This window comes from Calypte anna, chromosome 12 (genome assembly GCF_003957555.1).
Source record: "Calypte anna isolate BGI_N300 chromosome 12, bCalAnn1_v1.p, whole genome shotgun sequence".
In the NCBI taxonomy this organism is placed as follows: domain Eukaryota; kingdom Metazoa; phylum Chordata; class Aves; order Apodiformes; family Trochilidae; genus Calypte; species Calypte anna.
In genome coordinates, this window is record NC_044258.1 from 10,121,534 (window position 1) to 10,145,404 (window position 23,871).

The 23,871-nt window shown below is 41.1% G+C and overlaps 1 protein-coding gene across 1 annotated transcript; it reads right to left on the minus strand.

The window, feature by feature from the left end:
• Nucleotides 1–2,941: 2,941 nt before the first annotated feature.
• SEC61A1 (SEC61 translocon alpha 1 subunit) lies at nt 2,942–15,208 on the minus strand. Its single transcript, XM_030458437.1, has 12 exons — nt 15,096–15,208; nt 13,460–13,527; nt 12,695–12,760; nt 12,514–12,592; nt 11,465–11,596; nt 10,642–10,751; nt 10,339–10,492; nt 8,898–9,058; nt 8,062–8,259; nt 7,495–7,686; nt 6,176–6,252; nt 2,942–5,324 (listed from the first exon to the last, which is right to left on the minus strand). The coding sequence occupies exons 1-12, from the start codon at nt 15,100–15,102 to the stop codon at nt 5,138–5,140; spliced, it is 1,431 nt and encodes a 476-aa protein (XP_030314297.1). The 5' UTR covers nt 15,103–15,208; the 3' UTR covers nt 2,942–5,137.
• Between the last annotated feature and the right edge of the window lie 8,663 nt (nt 15,209–23,871).

Below are 23,871 nucleotides of genomic sequence, written 5' to 3' on the forward strand. Positions count from 1 at the left end.
AGTTAATTATGCAAAATGTTCTGTGTAACTCAACTGTTCCCTGCTCCTGTGTGTCTGGAGTTGCCTTTTTCTTTTAGAAAGCTCCACACCACAGGTATAGAGAAGAGACACGTCAGAGGTGTAAGAACATCACATGGCTAAAGACAGATTGAAGGTTAAAGTGGATAATACAAATCTCAGATTTCAGATAGTTAATATTCCCCAACAGTGCTCACACCATTTTTGGAACCATCCACTATAGCCTTAATACATAGGAAGGGGAATCTGGGATTTCATATGTGCTGTGCATCCTGACTTTCTCCAAAGCAAACCAAAAATGTCTGAACCAGCATTTAAAAATTTTATATCCTAACTCTCCTTAGGATTCTTGTTTTATTTGCTGGATCTATTTTAAGTTCTTAGGTATTCATACTGTTGGAAAATTGACTGTCCCAATCTTCTTGTTCTCCAACAAGAAATATTTTGGAGCAGGTATCCCATCTCTGACCTTGACAGTGCACTCCATGATGACAAAGTATATCATGTCTGTGCTCATTCAGTCTCCAGCCCCTCAGACACAGCTGCCAAAGGAGGTGCCAATTGTCAGGGTATTTCCTTTCTGCCAAGCACTGCCAGCTTGGCAAGCATCACAGCAGCAATAGCCAAAGGATTGCTAGAACCTGGCCCACAGAAGAGCTTCAGTTTTAGCAGATCCATCCAGTAGCATATTATAAAACAGAAGCTTAAAATCTAGCTGACTAATTAGGTCCCCAGCTTAGAATACCGATTTTGGTTTTAAATGCTTCTTTTCTCTCCTTCTTTCCAATCCCATAGAGTGTCTCAGTCTGGGCTTCTATTGTGTGGCAATATTCAGCAGACTAAGCAGCTGTAACAGGAATAGCCCCTTGACACCTAGCATGCTGGAAAACCACGAGAAAACATTATAAACATTTAAACATTATAAACTCTCTAAAAGGGGGTGATAATTTCAGCTTCAAGCAACCTCAATCCTGGCCCTGATTCTAGGAAGTGCAAATAAATATTGGGGAACTCTGTTCCCAAGTTTTTACGCTGCACGACACCCACCAGCAAAGGGAAAAGAAGAACACACATAGGGAACAGATTTAACACCATTTCCCCGCTCCCTGCCCAGCCCGGTGCAACATCGCCACCAGGCGGGCAGCAGCTCCCCAGCAGCCTCCCGGCTCTGGCCAAGCTGGGGGGGTCGGAGCTGCATCCCCAGCCCCCCCGAACAAGCAGGCATTGTCTGAACACCTGCACATCGCCCAGCAGAGCCGGGGGTGCCAGCTGGCTGCCGTTCAGACCCTGACATTTGTCGGCAGGAAGGCGGTGACGGCCGGGGTTCGGTGTCAGAAAGCTGGCAGGGGCAGCGGCGGGAGGAAGGGAGATGGGTACCAGGTATAAAATTTCGCTGTCCGAAATATCAGTGGCCTCCTTCCCCTGCACGCTTCCCCTAAAAGCTTCCTTACTGGGGGTAACACCTCGCAGCTCTCATGCACATGAAAAGATGGGCACTGGCCCCAGGGAAAACTTGGAGGCGCGTTGGGCGCGGGGCTGCGCGGCAGGGAGATGGTTTGGGGTGTTCAGCAAGGGCTGACTGAGGATCTGTCACCCGTGTCACAGCATGCCAGGAGGCAAACAACAGCTTACAGAAACCTGCAAGGCATGTAAAGGCCACCTTAAGCTTATTATTCCTTGCTGCGAGGGAGAATAACTAAAAAATCCAGTCGCTAGGCCACTCCGCTTCCTCCTTTACTGGAAGCTGGCTGAGAAATCTGTCACAAATCACCCTGTGTTTACAGTACAGGGACAGGGTTATCCCCAGAAGAAATCAAGGGACCACAAACATGAAACTTCTCACTGAATAAAACCATAGCCTTTATAGTTGCAGACAAAATTATCTTTTATAAAACAAAACAGAAACCAGCAACAACAAAGGAAACATTCAAGGAATTAGGAAAAAAAGTCCTTTTCTTCCCTTTCTTTCCCATCTCAAAATTACATGGAGACAGGCTCTAGGAACTACTGCATTAGAATAAACTAAAAAAAAAAAACAGTTTTTAAGGCTTCCTGAATAATGGTGACGGGGCAAAAATCAAACAGCCAGCACTTGAGCACTGTGGCAGAGGCTTTCACATGGAAACACAGTGCAGGAGAAAAGGCAATGAGAAGAACTTAGCACTACCAGAAGAAATACTACCATTTGCCCTGGTGCTAGGATTCCACCCAGCTGTCTTGTGGGTAACTCATCATGTCTACAGTAACTTCAATTACTTCTGGGAACACATGCCTGAAGACATAATATTCCTACAATAATCACAGTTATTAATGCAAGTTCCCTGGGAAGAAATAAAACAGTGAAGTGGAAAAATCAAGCTCTTGTTTAGAACTACTTCGCACATGATCAAAGTCTTGGCCAAACTTCTTGCATCCAGTACCAGTATTTTAAGTAAATTTGCTTTTACATATTAGCATATTTCTCTTAGGGAGGATATAAAAGTTTTCCTTACTCAACATGAAATTTAAGAACCTCAGAGGGCAGAGCAATATTGGGAACTTCATCAGCTTTGAGTTTTGTTGTTTCAATTAAAACCCTGTTATTATCATACTACTGAAAGACTGGCACACTCTCATACAGTTATACAGTTTTTAATAAACTGATGCAGCATTACCCTCACTCTCCCACTATTTATTTGTGTAGTGCCTTTTGAATTGGAACACTTGAATTGGAACAGGAAAGCCCAGAGGAATGGTTTAGGTTCTGTTATTTTGGCAAACTATTGTTGAGAAGACCTTGGAGCAAATGCAATTTGTCTTTATTTTACACTGACACTCTGAACAGCTGTTTTGAAAGGGATCACTCTCATGGTCTCTTAGGCAGGTAACATTATACTACAAGTGTTAGAAGTTTAACAGTATTGAAAGCACCAAAAGCCAATCATTAGCTCCAAAGATGTACTTTATTACCTTATAAAGCAGATTGTTTAGGCATTATTTCTTCTTGTGAACATCCACTGTGTGATCAGCAGGTCCTGCTTTGAGGACACAGCTGCCTGACAACAAAGATTCCAGCACTAGACAACAAAAACACATGTGGAGAACAAGTGCTGCTTAGACACTGAAGAGATAATGGTCTAAACTGCAGCTAGCTCAAACAGATCATCTGACAAAAAAAATACAAGTACAGCTTCAGCCCAGCCAGAGCTGTATGTACAAAAGTGGAATCCTTTTTATTTCAAAACTAAATTTGTATTGGGCTTCCTGGAAAAACAATATGAATATCCCCAAAGCAGAAGAACCACACCACGCTCCTCCCCTTTCAAAGCCACTTTTTAACCATCCCTTGTTTCACATGAAAATGGTGCTGTGGCATCCAGCACTTTGTGAAAGACAAAAGATTCTGAATGTAGTGAGAAGTAATAGTGAATGCTTGATAGTGAGTGATTCACAGATAATTCAGCCCAATACCTTTGCTTCTTTCCAACTGTGACCCTCACCCCATGAGTTTCACTTTTATTGATAGGTGTATCTCAGTCCAAATCTGCAGGTTTCTCATGCATTTGGTATTTGAGCTCAGTGCATTAACAAAGGTTCCTGGGTGTCACCTGTGCTCTTTGGGTATGCAACAGAGTCCCATCACTCCAAGCAGAAACATTAATTCATATTCTGTCAGCCCAACATGCAAGAACACACAACAGCCAAGTTGATGTGGTGCAGAGAAACATCCCAGAACTATAATGTCTCATTCTGGTTTCCACATTGTCCAATACTGATTGAGGAAGAGTGTATTTACAAGACTCATACACAAACAGTTGCATTTGGTCCTAGGCACCTGGTTAGTACTGACAATCTTAAATTAAAATAGAAAACTATTTATTATTCTGGTCCCTAAATGCCTTTTACTGTAATTTCTCTGGTTTGTACGTGTGATCCTCAAAAATGAAAAGACCCAATACCTGCTAAAAAAGTCCTTTTGTACACACCATTCAGGTCAAATGAGATTACAGGATGGAAAAGCGTTCTACATGAGCAGGAGTTATCTGACAAGGGTTTCATCTCCAGATCCATAGAAACAGACTAGAAATGTACATTCTTTTCACATTCCTTTATCATAATGAGGCTCAAAATTCACTAGCTATGAGTAGTGAGATAATATCCTGATTGCAACATGACCAGAATTTATTATCAGTGAGAGAAACTTAGCTTTAGCAAAGAGCACAAGGGGCTTTGCATCTAAGCAGCCATAACATCCATTTCTTTCAGCTAGCATCAGATCTAGAAGTTCTACCTCTAATGGCAATGAAAACTAATTAGAAGGCTTTACAAAGCTGCCAGTATGACCAAGTTTCAAAGCTGCAGCTCTTAGACACAGACCCTGGCAGAATCTAGATTGACCTGAGTTTTCTGCTTGTGGAGGAGGGATGGTGGGAAAGAACACATTCCTGTCTTATACAGAAACCTGACAACAGGCTCAAGCCAATATTCAGCATCTGACAAGGTCTAGCAAAATAAGTACAAGACAAAACATTTTGGAATTCAAGATCTCATTTAGTAAAAAGAAATAACTGCCTTCCAAATCTGCCATACTGAAAAAAAAAAACAACAAAAAAACCCAAAACAAACCCCACAAAACTGAACATATTAAACACTGTTTGTGCTTACAACCATAATTTTGAAACTTGAGCATTAGAGGGAGAGCTTTTTCTCACCCCTACTACAAAGGAGCTGCAAAACCAAGTTAAATGGAAAAAAAAAAAATCCCTCCCAAACATTTAAACCCCCTCCCCTCCCATTATTTATTAAAACCTGTAAAGGCCTCAGGTACACTAAATCTGAAAGGGGCTCAAAAAAATTTCAAGTCATTGAAATAAATCCAATTCAAAAAGCTGATTCTCCTAACACAATTACAAAACAATTTTCTTAAAAAATTTTTTTCTACGTTTTTCATCAAGTTATAAAATGCAAACAGTATGCTAGAAAAGTTTAAACATAAGGGAATGCACTTTGGAAACATTATTAAAATATGTGTTCCCACAGAATGACATTATCAAGTTTATGTTACTTCTTTTCATTTGACTGGCTAGATTTTGAGAATGTTTCTCCCCTCTTTTCCTGGGTCCATGAGAAGAAGCTAGGTTTAGAAGAGAAGAGCTCCCATACTGCCAACTTCACTCTGTTCTTTTACAAAGATTTCAAAGTACTGATAAATGATAGTGACAGCCAGCAAAATTCCAGTTCCAGACCCAATTGCCCCAAGGAAGTCTGCCAGCACGGAGAGGGCACCAATACAGAGACCACCAAAGGCAGCAGCTGTAGGGATGTACCTGTGAAACACAACAACAGGAAAGGCACCATTAGAGTTTGCTCAGGACATTAACAAATACACAGGGGCAAGTGGGATCTACAGAAACCCATCCAAATCAAACAGAAAGAACACTACAGTGATAGTCTAGCCAGGTGGTAAGAAAAATAAGGAACTTCACATGTGGAATAAAAGGAAAAGGCAGAAATGCTCTTCCCTCATGGGTCCACAGTGCAAAGTAAGGAACAGTCCAAGTGCCAGGACACAAGGTAAGGAAACAGAAACCTCAAACTGACTGAAGGGAAAAAATGCTAAGCTCAGAAGAGAAGGTATTACAGGCTACCAAGCACAAAGATTAAGCTTGTGGCTCCTAGCTCTTCAAGTCATTTGCAGATGACTGAAATCTAAAGTTATGGTAATGTTTCTGCAACATGAAGGGTGCATAGCTCCTACCCTGCACCAGAAATACCAACCCCGGCACCTCATAGATTTAAGCAACTACTTATTTGCTTGTTAAGCAAGGTCTGCATGAAAACAGTAACTTGAGACTAAAAATCACAGTGAAAAATACTTGTGCATCAGTCAGTAAAGTACACTCAAAGCCCCATTATTAGCAATCCTATAAGTATAAAAACTTAAAAAATTAACAGGAAAACACAAGTTCCAGAACTTAAAGGCACATTCTCTAATTGTAAGACAAGAACATGTTGTACTGTACAAGTCTTCCATCAATGAGACAATATTCTATGTCTCATGTAAAACTGAAGCTGAATAAATATCTTTAAGAGAATCTAGAAAACAGAACTCAAAGCAAAACTTGCCATGTTTCCCCATGACACTTTGCATCAATAGCCTGTGGAATGTGTAGCTCACCTGTTCAGTTCATGTACCATTGAAGTTTCTCTGTGGCCTCGCATTACCATCTGTTGTTCTTTCAACTGTTTAGCAACCTGTAGTGAACAAAGGAATGGAACCAGATCAGTGTCATTTGCCAAGGGAACTATGGGAAAACAGGAACAAGACACTTCAGTAAATGGTGGTAGGTTCTGGGGTTTTGTATTGTTTTGGTGTTTTGGCTTTTTCCATTATTCATCTGAGTTTAAAATATCCAGTACTTTAACTTCAGACAGACTGCAGTCACAGGTGCTTTTCCACAGTCCATTACATGAAGCTTTTCAGATAATTCTAGACCACTTGTGAAAAGGACAATCTGGGAATTAGTAGGCTCTAATACACACAATCCTGTTCTTGTTTTGCCACCTACCCTTCCCCTTGTTAGGGTTTAGTATCAATTTTTTAATCAATTTTTATTCTGCCCCTGTTTACATTAAATCATTTTATTCACTATACATAAAGTAAAATAAAGTGTTAAAAGTTGTATGTTGGTTTATACAGAAATAAATCTGTCTATACATGGCTGTGAGTGCACCCCTGCCTGCCTGACAACAAGCAGCCAGATTCAAGTCCAAAACAAGAGAGTGCCCATGCTGTTAGAACAACTGTGAAACTATTACATGTTTGCTAAAGAATGGCTTAAACCATTCCCTTTGGCTGCCAAACTTCCATTTCCTACCCAAAACCCACACAATACAAACATACCATGATGACAACTATTTTCCATCTTGTTTTCCAATTCCATTTTCAGACTGACACACTTGCTGAATATAAAATACTCTGTAGCAAATGGAAATTCTGAAAAGCTACACTCAGGTACATTAATATCCTGCACTCTGTTCTCAGCACGCTCAAGCTAAAAATAACTTTTAGTTAACCTTCCCCAAAAAAACCTCCCTGTGCCAGGTATGGGTATTCAAGCTTTACCTGCAAGTTCTGAAATGGTAACTGCCTTGCACATGGGGCATCTGTCACTTGGCACTGGAAATTTCTACCTCTCCTATTACCTTGCCTGCCCTCACACTCCATAGATGTTACATTGCAATGTGCAGTAGGAACATTCCTAATGGCAATGAAAGCAATTATTTGAGTTTTGTTGTTCTTTTTGAAATAACAGTGAGGAAAACAGGGGAAAGCAATTACCCCTTTCTGACTTCATCATAAAGTCACTGTTTACACAAATGATAAATACTATCAACAAGACTACCAGCATAATGGCTATTTCAGAAGAAAGTCTTTCTTACAACACACCATCTGTTTTCATCATGTAAGCTCACATGGAAGCATTTTAAACTTACATCTTTGGCAGAGGAGCCAGAGACTTCAATCCATGTCTTAGAGAAGAAAGCACAGGAGCCCAACATAAATACAATATAAACAACTGCATGTACAGGGTCTTCTAACACTGAAGAAAAGGATTCTGGAGGTGACAAATAATAACAAAGTCCACCAACTGGGTAAGCACGAGCAGGGCCTCCGGATGATGTGTCCTAGAAGAAGGAAGCAAGCAGTCACCAACTTTCTCACAATTTCTTAGTCATAAAGATAAACCTGACTTTACCACACCTTCATGGCACCATGTAGAATTACCACTACAGCACCACTCAAAGATACAACCTTACTATCACTGTTAGTTCCTAATGTAGAAAGGAAATACAAGAAAAAATAAAAATACCTAGGACAGCAAAGAAAAGCCCAAGGTAGTATGTAAATGGAGACTCATCACAGCAGGCCTCAGACTCTACCACTAAATTTAAACAAATTACTAATTTATGAGTTTCAGTGTACATGATCTCTATCTTTTCAACCATGTGGTTTAATGGTGCTTTTATAAACCTGTATTTAAGATTAGAAGGAATACTTACAGACCAAGTGCCCAGCAGGCTAACCAGTAAGTTGCCACTGAAGCGAGCAGAAAGCATCTGGGAGATGACGTAGAGGTTTGAGACCAGGGCAGACTGAAGAATGATGGGAATGTTGGAAGTATAGAACAGCTTGATAGGGTAAGTGTTGTACTGGCCACGGTAGCGTGCAGACTTGATAGGAAGATCCACTCTGAAGCCCTGAAGAGTTTTCAAAATGAAGTCATCCATTATATCTGGACATTAACCACACAGGTCATAAACTACAAGTGCAAGGACTTGATGGCAACAGAAAAAAAAACCCTGCCATCATTTTGTGCAAGCACACATCCTCTACTTAGAGGCTTATCCATACCAACACTTCTGCAGGCTTCCAGCCCCTCTGCAGAGTTTTCTAAACATATGTGTAGAAGAAGATATAAAAAACACAGACATGAGAAGAAAGGTGAAGTCTCAAGTCTGAACATAGTGTAAGAAACATTACAACTTTCTGTGTTTGTCTGCAGTTTGCTGCAACAAGCAGTAAGAAACATACATACTAAAGACTTCAAAGGGTTTTCCAGCAAAAACCAGCAGCATTTGGCTTAGGCAATGGTACATGTACACATTCATCTGGGTTGGTTTTTTTTCAAAAAACAAAGTAGGTCTCAAGTCTTTTGTGTGACTACATTAAGCACAGAAACTGATGAAGAGAAGCTGGTGTTAAAGAAACATCCAGATCTTGCAGGTACAAAAATGAGTCTTCTGAAGGGAGAAAGTGAATACAGATTCCTGCAGAAGTAAGGTTACAGATCTATTTTTATACAAACTATTCTGCAGTTCTCTTTATTCCAACTGACCTGGAAATAAATGACAATAGCAAAGACGAAGATGGTGGCGATGAGGTTCATGAGGTTGGGGAGGTTCTGACGGTAAAAGGCCTCACGGAGAGCTCTGACTTTGTCTGTCCGAGTGGCCAGCAGATGGAACAGTGCAATGATGGCTCCCTCAAATTCCATGCCTTGGAAAAGGAAAACCAAGTCAAGTGTGCTCTGTGATCACCTTCTACTGTGCTTCATCTCATTCTGCACATTTCTGAATCCCTTCAGAAAGGGATTTTCTCCAAGTCTTTTTCACCTCGAGCCTGCTCTCAGACTTCTACTACTTATCCTTTCTATCAGCTATGGTATTTCCAATTTTTTTTTCAAAGTAGTCCAGCAGTGGTCTTCAAACTAAATCACCATCCAACCATCAAGTGTTGTAACTCTACTGGTCTCCAGAAACACTGACAGTCACTAAGTTCCTTCCCAGTTTAATAAAATTAAATGAGGGATGCAGCACTGGTATCACTGATGGTGAGACACCAGTTATTGTCTGCATTACAGCAGATCATAGAAAAGGGAGATAAAGGGGAAAATGATGAATCATAGAATTGGCTGGGTTGGAAGGGACCTCAGAGATCATCAAGTCCAACCCTTGAACCACCGTTGCAGTTCCCAGACTATGGCACTCAATGCCACATCCAGTCTCTTTTTAAATATCTCCAGGGATGGAGAATCCACTACTTCCCTGGGCAGCCCATTCCAATGCCTGATCACTCTCTCTGTAAAGAAATTCTTTCTAATATCCAACCTAAACTTCCCTTGGCACAACTTCAGACCATGCCCTCTTGTCTTGTTGAAAGTCTTCTGGAAAAAGAGACCAAGATCTGATGACCTCACTTATGTTTTCTGCTACACAGCACCAAACAAGGCCACCTCGTGCCATGTTTGCAGAATAATGTCTTTGGGGCAAAGGGTAAGACAGGCAAGGAGCAGAAACAATCAGTATTTGTCAGTAAGCTGGGTAGCAGGTGTACTACAACAGCAGTCTACCATTCTTGAGTTCTAATGGAGGCACTGTAAGAAATTTAATTTGATGAAATATCTTACAAAATACTGCAAAATTAAAAGGAAGAATCTTCCTACTTGCATAGGAGCACTTGCTGTACAGTAAGATTCACTGCATGGCAAACACATAGTTAAGATGTAGTAACAGCATTTGCCATTTAAGTGACCACATGGCAAAAAAAAAAAAAACCTTGCCTTTTTGTATAAAATTAAGACTTTTCTACAACTGACATCTGTATATTTTCAATGACCATTGTGCTATTCTATATAAGAATTTTAGAATTAGTTTATAGTTACCTAAGAGTTAGAATTTGACAAGAACATGGGGCAGAATCTACTTGGTTTTTTATGTTTCATTTGATAAACAGCCCAACTTTAGTGGAAGTAAAGGAAATGGACTCTGCCCTATTACCTCGTCCTGTGTTCACTGTGGTGGGGCTGAATGCCTTCCACACAATAGTCTCACAGATATTGGTAGCAATGAAGAGAGAGATGCCAGAACCAAGACCATATCCTTTCTGTAGGAGCTCATCCAACAGCAGAACTATCAATCCAGCAACAAAAAGCTATGGTGAAGGGAAAAAAAAAAAGAAAAAGAAAAAGAAATAAATACAGCATTAGTCCCATCTCTTTTATTTTTGTTAAAAAATAAATTGTAATGATTTTTTTATTCTTTCAGAGGAAGCATAAGTTGAGAGGACACAACAGAAATTACCTGAATTGTGATAAGCAAGCAGATCCCAGCACCCATCTCAGATGGGTCTCCATACATCCCAGTCATTACATAGACAATTGACTGCCCAATGGTAATGATCATTCCAAACACTGCAGAATACAAAAAAAGAAGTATGCATTTGTTCTGGAGACTTCTGCCAGTGGGCAATTAGAAAAATATAAATCACTTATTTGTAGATAAAGTTGGGAAAGATTATATAAGTCATGGGACGTTTCAATTCAAGGACGAGTTAAATTTGTTGTCCAAAATCTGGCACAAAAGCCACAAATACACACAGACACTTCAACAACAAATGAACTTAGAAGCAAGGACATTGGTTACTGAGGTTTGCTTTAGAGACTGAAAACACTGAGGTGTTAAAATACTATCCAAGCAATTTATGCTTTTTTTCCAGTAAAACCAGATCAGTAAGAACTGTGGTACAATACAAAATAGCTAAAAAAAACGTATTTTTTTTTCTAGAAGCCATTTATCAAGTAAGCAAAGATCTCAACAGGTTAATGCTGACCAACACAGCTCAAAGCCTGTGTCTCATGAGTCTATGTACTTAGTTTATCTGATCAGACTACAGCAGCAATGCCAACTGCAAATATCTTTCCTTTACAAACCTAGAAGAAGCTCAACAGCTACCAAGCCAGAGAGCAGTCAACAAAAGACAAATGAAATACAGAAATCTGCAGCACAACATGGACACACAGCACAGAAGCCCATGTATCTGACCCCCAACATTCATCACATTCAAAGTTTATACTTCCTACTGTTAAATTTACCAAAACACCAGGTTTCAGTATCAGGTACTCACATTTCTGTGCCCCATTGAAGAGAGCTCTGTCCTTTGGAGTGTCACCAACCTCAATGATCTTGGCACCTGCCAGGAGCTGCATGATGAGCCCAGAAGTGACAATAGGTGAAATACCCAACTCCATCAATGTACCTGCCAGACACAGAGAGAACAATGAAATAAAATGGTGGGATGTACAACACACAGGCACCTTTGAAGTTCCAAATTTGTTTTTCACACCCCTTACATAACAATAGAGAAGACACAGCACTTCCAATCTCCATAAATGTAAAAGGTTTCAGTGACAACAGAAGCTTGTTAAAAGTCAGTCTGGTAAGTAATGCAGTACTGCCCAGAACTTTTAAAACTATGTTTGCTGAAAAAAAGACTTTTGCTGTCAAGAACAGATTCATTCTGCACAAAGCAAGGTTGGAATTTGGTTTCTGCCTCTGACAATCAGTCACCTTATTATTTGTAATCTGAAACAGGAAACCCCAAACTCTTTTAGGAGTACACCAAGCTGCATGTGTGCACATCTTATTATGATATAAACTGACAGCTACCCCAAATGATATATAATGACAAAATGATGTCAAGAAACTGCCAATATTTTAAATTTATACCTGCATTAAAAAGCCTCTACAAGAAACTGAATTTATACAAACTGTGATGAATTTTTATCTTCTGTGAGACAAATTCAGAGATGTCACACAGGAAACCCCAACACACGTTTAATATGGTTTGAAAGACAAAATCAAAAAGCTTGAAATTTATACAGAAGATTCAAACTGCAGTGATACAGGTAACTAGGAACTGTCTCTTCCATAACCCTTTCTGGTCCAAAATGCTCCCTAATTTTTAGAGATTCCTCACAGCCAACCATTATACTCATTTTGTCCACAAAGCTGTGCCTTCCCTAATATCCCACTGGTTTACTACTTAATATATAAAATTACTTTCCCCTCACCACTTCAGAGTTCACCTTCACTAAAACAGAGTGCAGGGTAAGAACAAGTCCAAAACATTTTGATCCAAGCTAAAATAACTCCCTCCTGATAGCCTGACCATACCTCTATTTGAAGCCAAAATCACTCTCATCCAGTAGAAAGGATCTGCTGAGTCTGATGACATGATCCCAAACAAGGGAATCTGCATTTCCAACCAGGAGTGGAAAAGAGGATCAAATTAGAGAGTTCATAACATCCTTCAAACATTTCAGCTCTTCTTTAGAAAAAAGGGAAAGAAACATACCTGGCAGCATACTAAAAAGATGAAGAGTGTAATAGCAGTCCATAGTACCTTTTCCTTAAACTGAATCTAAAGGTGAAAAAAAGAAACAAGAACACAACAAAACAAACCACAAAAGAACCAAAGATGATAAAGCTGTCAAGATAAGAGGATCTACTCAACCAGGCAGACTTTCATGGTAGCTAAAGCTTGCTTCATCTTGTGAAGGGACAAGATGAAAGTACAGGACATCCCAAACAAAATAACTCTTCATCTCTTTTATTATACAAGGTCAAATCAAATTACATGGTTCTGCTGAAATTTTAGTCCAAACAAACAAGCTTTCACCAGCAGAAGGTAATTCTAGTATTTCCACAGAAACAAATCTTACACTTCTTACATTTTCATAAGAGCTTCTGGCATGGGGAAAATAAAATACAGAGAAGCTTATCTTCATATATAATCTTAGTTTAGAAGTTGGAAAGAAAAGATTTTTCAAGTTGCTATTTCAAGCTGCTCTAGTTTACTCTCCAGTATGTCCTTTTTTCAGTATCTCACCACTCACTGCTATGGCATAACCATATCTGCACAATTGCATTTACCAGCAAATGTGTTCTTGTACAACCCTGCTGAGAGCACAGGAGGCACTAGAAAAGCACTTGAATAAAAAATGCTGTGTCCAGAACTGCAATTCTACCAAAGACCAAAAAAAAAAAGAAAAAGCTAACTAAGCTGTAAATTTTGTAGCACAGAAATAGAGGCCTATGAAGGCAATTTTATATAACTTACCTTCCGTTCTGGCTTTTGGATTTCAGGCAAGATCACACAGAAGGGCTTGATTACTTCAAGAAATTTTACTGTAGGGAAATCAGTTAAAGACAAAGTGAACACATGTACACAAAAACATCAGGGGAACTCAAGTAAACCTGAATTTGGACATGTTAAAAATTAAAATGTTAAAAGTCACATTTAAGGACAAAAGGGGTTTTTCTGTGGGTTCTTTTGTTTGTTTTTATAAGTTATTTTTGTCTATCTTTTATCTATCTATTTTTATCTGGTTATTTTAAGTCTATTTTTATCAGCATCTAAGTAGCTGAACCTTTGTGTAAGTACAAAACAGAAAGAGAACACACCCCAAAATGCCAAATTTCTCCTTTTACCAAGTAGACTGACAGCTGTTCTTTTGCACAGGCTCATCAATACCCTTGAGTATTTAATTCATCATAACCTCTCCCTGTGCTTGATACACAATAACAGAATACCCAAGACAGTTTTAGTTCAGGGCTTACTTTCAGGCCATACAGTTTAAGAATTCCCACACACTGCTCATAACCAACAATTCAGGTTGCTTTACAGAATGGCTCATGCAGCAATCATCACCTCCTAGACCAAAGGCCACCTCCTTAAATCAGAAAAGTCAAAGTGGGCTCAGTCTTACCAAAAGCACAGGAGAGAAAAGGGTATCTGCAAAGCTGCAAGTGCTCCTATGAGCAGAGGGAGCTGATTTGGAAGAGAGTTAATGCATAACTTATGAAGACTAATCTAGGACTCCACACAGATTTTGGACAGATTTAAATTAAAAAGCATGTGGCAATGAAGAACTGAGCTGGCTGGCAGCTTTCCACTCCTCTGTGGAAAGCAACAACTTTAGTGTCAATTCTGTTACACTTTAAGATCATCCCGTTAAAACTATTTACTTAGTCCCAAACCATTTATTGCCTACAAAGTCACACTGGGTTGTGGTTTTAAACTTAAGCCCTACATCTGCAATAACACACGGATGGAGTAAGGGGCTTTCCAAGCTTGGTCCAGGCAGCAGACTCTAAAGCCTTCAGTTCCCTAGGATTACTTACAGCTTGCAGATGACTCTTTATCGTTTACTCTGATAATGTAACCGAGGTTTTGGTGGAAAGCACCACGACCCAAGACCAGCGTGACAGCCCCAGCCCCAGCCCCAGCTCTCCCTGCCCCAATACCACACTGGGCACACTCCAGCTTGGGGCTGCCGAGCCCGGTCACCGGGCATCCCAGAGCCAGCTCCCTTCCCTAGGGAACTCCACCACAACTAGGAAACGGGACCTTTCACCGCCAGAAAGGGAAAAAATATCTATAACCCAGCGGCAGCCCTCAAAGCCGGGGGAAGGGAAACCCGCCATGGAGGGAGGGAGGGCAGGCGGCGGGCAGCCTCGAGGGTCTGGTCCCAGGCTGGGGGCTGGAGGGCGAGGGCAGGGCCCCCTCAGAGAAGGCCGCCAGCAGGCTGGAGGCGGCGGGGGGGACGGGACACGCAGGCCGCCGCGCCGACCGTGAGGAGGGCCGGTCCCAAGCTCCTTCCGAAAGGAGAGCCGGTGGCCGTCCCGCACGACGCGCAAACCCCACTCCCCTCCCTTCCCGCCCCACGGTCCGGCCCAGGCGCCCCGGTACTCACTGCCCATGGCGGCCGCCGGACGGGAGCTGAGAGCGATCGGCGGCGGCTGCCCGGGAGGGACACGTCAAGGAACAGCCCCGCCGACCCTTCCGCTTCCGCTTCCTGCCACGCGCCGGCTCCGCCGGGCGCCGCCGGCACTGCGCAGGCGCCTCCCCGCAGCAGCCGCCGCCATCTGCCCCCGCGGCGGCGAAGCGCCTACAACTCCCATCATGCCCCGCAGCCAGAGCGACCGGCACCCTCCCGGGAGGATCCTCGCTGTTCATTGGTCTGCCGCGGATGCAGGCAGCCAATCAGATAGCGAATCGCCGCGCGGTCTGCTGGGAGTTGTAGTCTCCGTCCTGCCCACCGCCATCTTAAGGAGGGGTAGGGCTGCTCCCCGTAAAGGGCAGTGGCGAGGCCTTGGGGGAGGTTGTAGGTGGTTTTGAGGTGGTTTTAGCTGCTAGAAGTTGTAATGTGTTTTTTTTCAAAGATATTTCAAAAGGCAAATGCATGTGTAAACAAGTACAAATTATTTTCTGCTTTTACATGTTTATAGTAGGCTGTTCCAGGCCTTTCTCCACAGTAAGAAATCCCCTGTGCCCCACACCTGGGCCCTGTGCACCTGAGCCTCGGTTCAACACACCCAGACCAAGCTGGGCTTCTAATAAAATATGAACCATTGATGAAAATGTGGAATGTTTTGCTGCACGTCGGAGAAGTTAGGGTACACCAACAAGTCCCCGTGTCACTGGAGCAGCAAGGAGTGAAATGTGCTCACACTGTTACTGCTGAAGGGGTTTCTCTTCCTTTTCTCCTGTTTCTGAAGGCTTTCCAGGCCTTTACAGAGTAACTTATCACCAGCCACTAAACTAAAGGTAAACAGAGGAAAGAGGAGAGCAAATAGGGGTGTCATTACAAAGCAATTAGAGTCAGCCTATAGGCTCTGTGAAACCCATAATTGCTTCCACAAATCTCCCTGTTACATACTTAGTTATGCTTTATTTGACCCCTACTTTTCTGAAATTATCTTTAAAATACTGATCCTAATTCCCATTTTCTGTTTTTTTTCCTATACTTTGGTAGACAGTATATTTGCCCGTCTTCCAGGTTTCTGAAACCAAGCATCTCCTCTAGGAATTACTGAATGTGATAAACCAGGGCTGATTTTTACACTGCATTTGGGAAGCACCCACTGCTGAGAGAGGAATCAATGTTGAGTGGTGCCAGCTGGTGCAACTGGAATGATGTTCAGGAGGAGGCAGAACATAGCATGTAGTTATTAAACTAAGAAACAGGCATAAACAGCTTGCTCTTTTCATGTTTTGCTCTTCTTCTTCAAACCAAATCAGTCCCTTTTATATTACCAAACTAATCCTGCTATGGAAATAGTGTGATTTAGGTTACCATTAAAAACATTAATAACTGACTCTGAAGTTTGCTAGCCAGTGTGTGTTCCACTGTTCCAGACAGGGTAAATCTTCAGCATTGACTGCAAAATTATACATGTCCATACACCTGTATTGTCTCAGTACAAACCTGACATTTAATTACTGCTTTTGAAATTGAACTTCACTCTCTGGTGACAGACTGTAGATGCTGGACCCAACTGTGCTGAACTGTACCCTGATGCAAACAACAAATTCTATGTGATTGCTTCAATAGCCAGAGGTAAAAAGCAGGAAACAGGGACAGAGTAGAAATGGGGAAACACAGATTAATTTTTCACCACCTCCAAATGGTTCCTTTCAGTTCTAACAAAATTGCTGGCAGACACTGGCTACAGTCTCAGTTTAAAAAGAGCACATTTTCTATGTCTGTGACATGCTCATACTGTATTTTCACACCAGTAAATTTTATCAGTGTGCCAAAGCTTGCATGCTGCATTGAAAAAAGGCCTTTTTTTTCCCCCAAGGAGTCTAAAGGAGACACTCCAGCTGTTGTTACACCAGGCCCCACAGCATCTGTGGGCTGGATGGATAGAGGGCATGACAAATCCATTCATTTGTACCCCCATTTAGGAGCAGACACACTCACATGGACTTTATCTCACAAAAGAGGGCTTCTCAGTCTCTGTGGCCCTGCTCTGCACCAGGGGCTCTGTGGCAGCCATTCTGCTCTGGGGCTGGTTCAGACTCAGCCTCTGATTTCGGATGCACAGCGTGCCAGCAGTAACCTATCTAACCACAAGGTGGGAGAAATGCTTCACCGATGATGCCATCTCAGCTGTGTGGGCAACTTTTATTACTATCATTATTTGTTACGGTGCATCCAAGCCCAAGGGTCCCATTCGGGTCCCATTCGTGTGAAGTGTGACAGAGCCAGCAGCTCCGCAGGGAGCTTCCTGCAGGCAGATCCCAGTGCCCACACAGAGCTCAGGACTGAGAAGCCCCAGGAGATCTCTGGGATCTCTTGATCCCTGCACAGCATGGCTGTGGTGTTAGAGATCCCTTCACTCCGGGGTGAAGATCCCTGAGGAGATGGGGACACGGGGCAGAGCAGGTGCAGCAGCTTCCCCTCCAGATCCCTGACAGAGCATTCCAGGGAGCAAGCACAAATGTGACAAGCTTCACCTCCCCTTTGCCTGCCACCCCCATGCTGTCTCTCAGGCTGTGTGACAGCTTCTTGTCAGATGTCCCTGCTCATTACCCACCCACGTAGATGGGCTCCACAGGCAGCAGCAGTGGGTAAAGCAATCCAGGTCACAGGTGGGCTGAATGGCAGGTGAGCATGGACATGAGAATGACCTTCAGAGAACCCTGAGTAGACAACATTTCTTGTTTACTATGCTGCCAACCTAAGAGAGATTTCACTGCCAGCTCCTTTAAGAACAACAGCCAAACTCTGTTGATTTCAGCAGAGCCAAAGTTTCCCTTTTAGTCTGTACTCCAGAGATAATCACACAGCTTTTCCTGAGAAACCTGAAGCAGCATGCCGAAAGGAGGGCAGAATCTTCAGTGGGGAGATGTTGAAGAATCATGCAATAATATTTTCTTACACAGACTTGACCTTTATTACAGGGCAGTGAGAGATGCTTTGTGAAAAGGTCTGTCTAAATGAGTGAATCCATTTGTGTTTCTAGCCAATCAAACCTTATGATTTCTTAATAGAAGGGGCTTTAAAAAAATGTAAAGTCCTCCTATCCTACCTGATTTCCAGTTGAATATATTTTAAAACATGAAACCTGCTATTTCTAGGAGGCACGAAATTCATGTCTCCTAAGTCCAAGCGGGTAAGAAATGCAAAATTGTATCTTATCCTGAAGATCATAGGGTGTTCCATAACAGTGGGTATTTGAAAAAAAAAAAAAAACAAACTAATTTAAATATCTAAAATGAGATACCCAAACCTCTGCTTAAGTAGAATTGCCCTGGATACATCAAAAGAAGCAAGCTTAGCTTCCCTACCAGGCCTAAGTCCAACATTGCAATGCACAGAAGAATTTCCAACACTGCTATCAGGACATGAGAGGTTAACTGAATACTTTTGTACTGCTTTGCATGAAATGTTTTAAATCCTGAACTCCTGTGATGACTCACTCCTCTTTTTCTCCAATTTGTTCACCCAGGTGCTCCAAGAACATCACTTTATTCCATGCATTCATGGCAGCACTTAATAATATACCTAAAATCCTTTATAATGCTGTAACTTTAACCAGCCACGCTCTTGGCTGGCAGTATTACAGCAGTTATTTCTCAATAAATAGGACCCTGATTTCTGGTTCTGATAAGAACTTTCGTGTAACAAAAAAGGGCCAGTGGCTAAACCCTGATCTTGTCAAAGAACAACAACACAACTTCAACAGGACCAGAATTTCATCCTCTTATCTTCAAGTGAAGCCTCAATATCTGAAGGTGGAACAAAATGTAACATGCAGGTTTGGAATGACAGCAGTGCTACTGGTTCAGAAAAACCTCTATAGCAAAGCTACCTTCTGTTGTGTTGAAATGTGCCACAAGGGGGACAAATGACAGCAAAACTGCAGGCCAGCAAACAAGGTCGGGCAGATACTTGCCCCTGTCAGTAGATGCAATATGGGCAGCTGAGCCATTTGCAAGAAGAATGAAGAGGTTTTAATATCCTGTCCCCAGGGATGCAGCAGTGGCTACTGCTGGCCACAGAACTCCAGACTAGACTGATAGTGGCTGCTTGTCTACTGACAGCCTGCAAATTACAGCAGCTCCTGGGGAACCAACAGGTGACAATTTCAGCAAGACTGAAAGGCCCACGTCTAATACAAGGTTAAAATCTCTTTTTAATGTCTAAATGCTGCCTGTGTTCTCTTTCTGCCTTTTTTATGCTTTTTGAAATATCCAACGTATATTTAATGTAAAAAAACCCAAGAGAATGGTAATTTTTCATATCCTACTTGTTTTGCTGCAGATTATCTAACTAGATTCTGTAAAAAAATTGTAATAAAACCCAAACTTGTTCATATTTCTTGGGATTAAGAACTAACTTACACTTATAGAATGGTTTTAAATCATCAAGTAATTGACACAGAACTATCACTTAAAGAAAAAAAAAAGCAAGATCAAACAACAGTCCTAAGAGAGCATTAAGGGAAAAAAGCACTTTTCTTGGAAATATTGATACCAGTTTTCCCTAAAGTGTCTATGGTCCAGTAACCAGATACATAGAGTTCTGATAATGGACTCGTTTACATAAAAATCACTGCCAGCTTGATTGTAAGTCACTGTGTGGAAGTTGGCCAGGATTAGAAATTGTTGCTATTAACCCTCTGAGAAAGCCTTTTCACCTGTGTGGAAACAGCTTTTAGCACAGAGCATTAATTTAATCTAGAAATTTACAAGGTGTCAGCAAAAATACTTTCTTTTTTTAAAATAACATTGGACATCTATTTGGGACTGGAAAAGTACCCATACGAGGAGGCTGCCTGGTTCTCAAGTAATCAAATCTTAACTGACACCAGATCCCTTTGGTCCAGCTGGAATGTTCTGACAATAGTCACAAAAATCACAACATGGACATTGGACTCTGCATCCCCATGGGCTCTTGTTTTTGAAACCAGTGTTTAGGTACTGAGTCTGAATGACCTCCTGCACAGGGTGATAAAGAGTTACACTGTTCACATGCACCGGGATGGGTAATGTTGTGGTGGTGCACACAAAGTGGGGACTGAGCTTGTAATTGTGGAACTTCTGAATGCAATGGAAACATTTAATTAAGTAAATTAAATATAAAATTTAAATTTTACATTTTTTACATTTAAATAAGTAAATTAATATTTTCCCATGAGGTAATCATCATATGCATACTTGAAAAGAAAATGCTGTACATGTAAAATTATGCTTTTGATCCTGGAATAGAATTGAATTATGTTTATTTCATGGATATTTGCAGCTTGTTGTACAGTTCTTCAAGTTTTTCGATTTGAACTCTTGACAACATCAAGTTTTAAATCAAAACTGTTTGCAAATTACCTTTTGAGCTACTGTCTTTTTCTATTTTGAGATTCTAAGCAGCAGCAGAAATTCATCAAGTAAATACTCCTCCTGGCTTTAAAATCAAAGCTGAAACCTGAGCAGTTCTGTTTGGTATACAGGGAATGAGCTTTGATTTGATTTTTATTGTATTTCATTCATACTTTATTATAAAACATCTCCCAGGGACACTTGCATGAGAAAGACTTTCCAAGTAAAACCAGCATTGTATTTCCAGTCTCCTATTTTTAAAGGTTATTGGAATATTTTTATCATGCTTGCTTATCTCAGTATTATACCACTGTATGACAGACACCTGCAGATGTTAAGGAATAGAGCTAGATGTCCCTGTAGGTTTTTCTAATGGATTTTTTCCTGTACTATTAAAGGGCTTCACTTGTAGTATTAACCCAGTGACCAGCACTTCTGCAGTCTGACTGGGGACTGCCCCCAGGCAGCTCTATTTCCACTGTTTTTTGACTCCAGTGTTGTCTCAACTGTTTAACAGGCATGAAATTTGGAGTAAATTTTTTAACAAATGCCCTCAAAGACCTACTATAATTTAAATGGGGCAGATGATCTTTGTGGATGATTCAACAGTGGGGTTTATGCTATGATTACGTTATTCCCAGTGGTTGGTTCCATCTCTATAATTAATTCACTCACATTTTTCAGTGAAACAACAGTGATTTTCAACACCTGGATAATCTCAGGCTTGGATTCAGGTTGGGCATAAGAAGTGTTTTATTGATATTTATTTCTTTCCTTCTAGAAATTGATGTTTGAATCAAAACTAGATATAGATTAACCACAAGATACCACTTCTTTTTAATTGACTTTTGACTACTATTTATCTCTTGATCTTAGACAAGGCTTCTGTAAATGCTAACAGGACAACAGGCTTGGTTTGAACCTGCTTGTATTACAGTCATTGGCAAAAAATCCTGCCGGGTCACATCTTGTGAGTAGATCACATCCCTGTGAATCTCCTAATGCACTTTATAAAAAGTATCTAGTAAACCCCACAACAACAGAAACAGGATTAAGTACAGAGTGCACGCATGGTTCCAAAAAAAGCAAGCTACAGCTTCAGACTGAATTTGTGCTTATCAAGATTTACTTTCTGTGTAAAAGTAACCCAGATAAGTCTTTATCAAGATTTACCTGGCTCAGTTAGGAAAAAAAAATAATCAGTAACTGCAATCTGATCTGTGGCCCATTAAAGTCCTCCTTAAATGCAAGCAAGCAGGACCCTGGCCAACTGGAAAGAGCAAGAGAATAGTTAACATGCCTGAGTTTTATAGACCTGCCAAGTGGCTTAGCAGTCTTTACTGACAATTTCTGTTACAGAGGATTGCTTGAAATAAAAACCAAAGAAAATGAGATTAAAGATTGAGCTGCTTAGAACAGCAGCACCAGTACAGCAAATTTCCTGGCAAGGTAACTATCACTTTGCACATCAGATGACTGCTCCAGCCTGCAGTGCTGAGCAGGGGTGGATTCTTAATCCATTTTGAAAAGTACTTAACAAAAACCTTTAGGAAGGACTTATCAGCTATGAATACTGAAAAGAGGGTGAACTTCCTATCCCATGGTTTTGTTATGCTATTTGGCATCTTTGTATAAGAGCACGAGAAGCCACCAAGCAGTGAGCTATTAATGCATGAGTCATGACAAGGCTTTGCAGCAATTATCTGTCTTATGAAGTCTTTGACTATTTGTCCCCTTAATGCACTCCAAAGAGTGGGCTTTACAGGAGGACAGTTTCAGAGTTGAGGTGAATGCTGATGCATTAAGGCACAGTTTGATGAGTGACTTTTATAGTGGCAGTGCTGGCACAAGCAGCTGCTGTACCACACACCCATTAGTGGGCACTTGTTCTGCCTCTGTGCCTCCCTTTGTGCTGTGTGGGTATGTAAGCAATTTTATAGCTTCATTGCAATATGAACAACAAAATGATCTGGCTGCAAAAGACTTTTTCAAGTTCTGCAGCTGAACTACAGGATTTAGCCTCTTACATACTCATTGAGGTGTTCTGTCTGTAACATAAGTGAATACCTTAGTTTGCTTTATTTAAAACTTGTAATTAATGAGAGCAGTGAGCACTAACAGCTTGAGCTTCAGCATGGGCTGCCCAAGCCAGCTACAGATCACACCCAACTGCTAGGGCAGCTGACATCTGGACTATGGAATCTTCATTGCAGATCATTAGATTTGGCTAACACTGTGAGCCTCTCCACGATGGGAAAGAGATTTTTAGGTAGGTCTGAGGATCTTCTCACACCTTTGTTTCATTATTTACTTAACTAATAGCTATACTTCACTCACACTGGTGTGGGTGGGAGAAGGATCTGTCCTGTTTTTTGTTTTGTGTAACTCTCTGAACTAATTTTTTTAAAGGGTTTCAACCAGTTGCTGCACACAAACTTCCAGCCTAGCACATTAAAAGGAAATAAAGCAATTAGGCAGCTTTCTGATCAGAGCTGTCTTGAAAATAACTGCATTTATTTATTTTGTTGTTTTGTTGGGGCCTTTTAGCTGCAGGGAAATGCCAGTGCATCTCATTGTCTGCTTAGTAAAAAACCTGTACCCTGCAAAACTTGTCTTGACCTAGAAGATTTTTTGGAACTTCAGGCCTTATGAATTATAAATTACCTGTCTGTGAGTACTATAAATTACTTGTCAATTCATCAAAGATTATTACTCACACATACTGTTTGGGAAGGCAACAAAATCACCAGTATCAATTCAAAAGCCAACAAATAGATGCCACATTTTTTACACTTAACCATTATCCTAAAACCCTCCTTTGTTCACTGCATAGATGATTCCCTGGATGAAAGAGTGCCTTTTGGTGACTAGTTAAATGCATCACAGATATGTTATGGGAATCCCCAGAGAGCTGAAGCTTCCTTATCAAAGCTGTGACAGATTCCCTAACTTCAGGTCCCAGTTACCCAGTAAATCTCCTACACTTCTGTAAAGCACCTTCTCTTTTTTGCTTCATAGCAACTGTGGCTAAGCAGCATAATTTATTAAATCAAATCTGCTTTGAGAAAAATACAGTTCACTCATTCTTCTAATTACTACTGTTCAAATTTAGCCACAATTAGTGACCTCTCAATTTGCTGAGATTAGTTCTGTCTGTGTGACTAGTTATGAAGGCTCATGCAACAAGCCTTACAATTTCTTCTTCTGCCTAATGTACTACACAATTTGATGTCTCTTGTTGCTTTTTTGTGAAGGAGTAAACAAAATCCCTCATTAGCTGCAAACATTTAGCATCTTCTTTCTCAGAAAGGCCGTTCCTGTATGCTATGGACAACAGTTGCCAAAAGTCAGGGAGGTATCAGCAA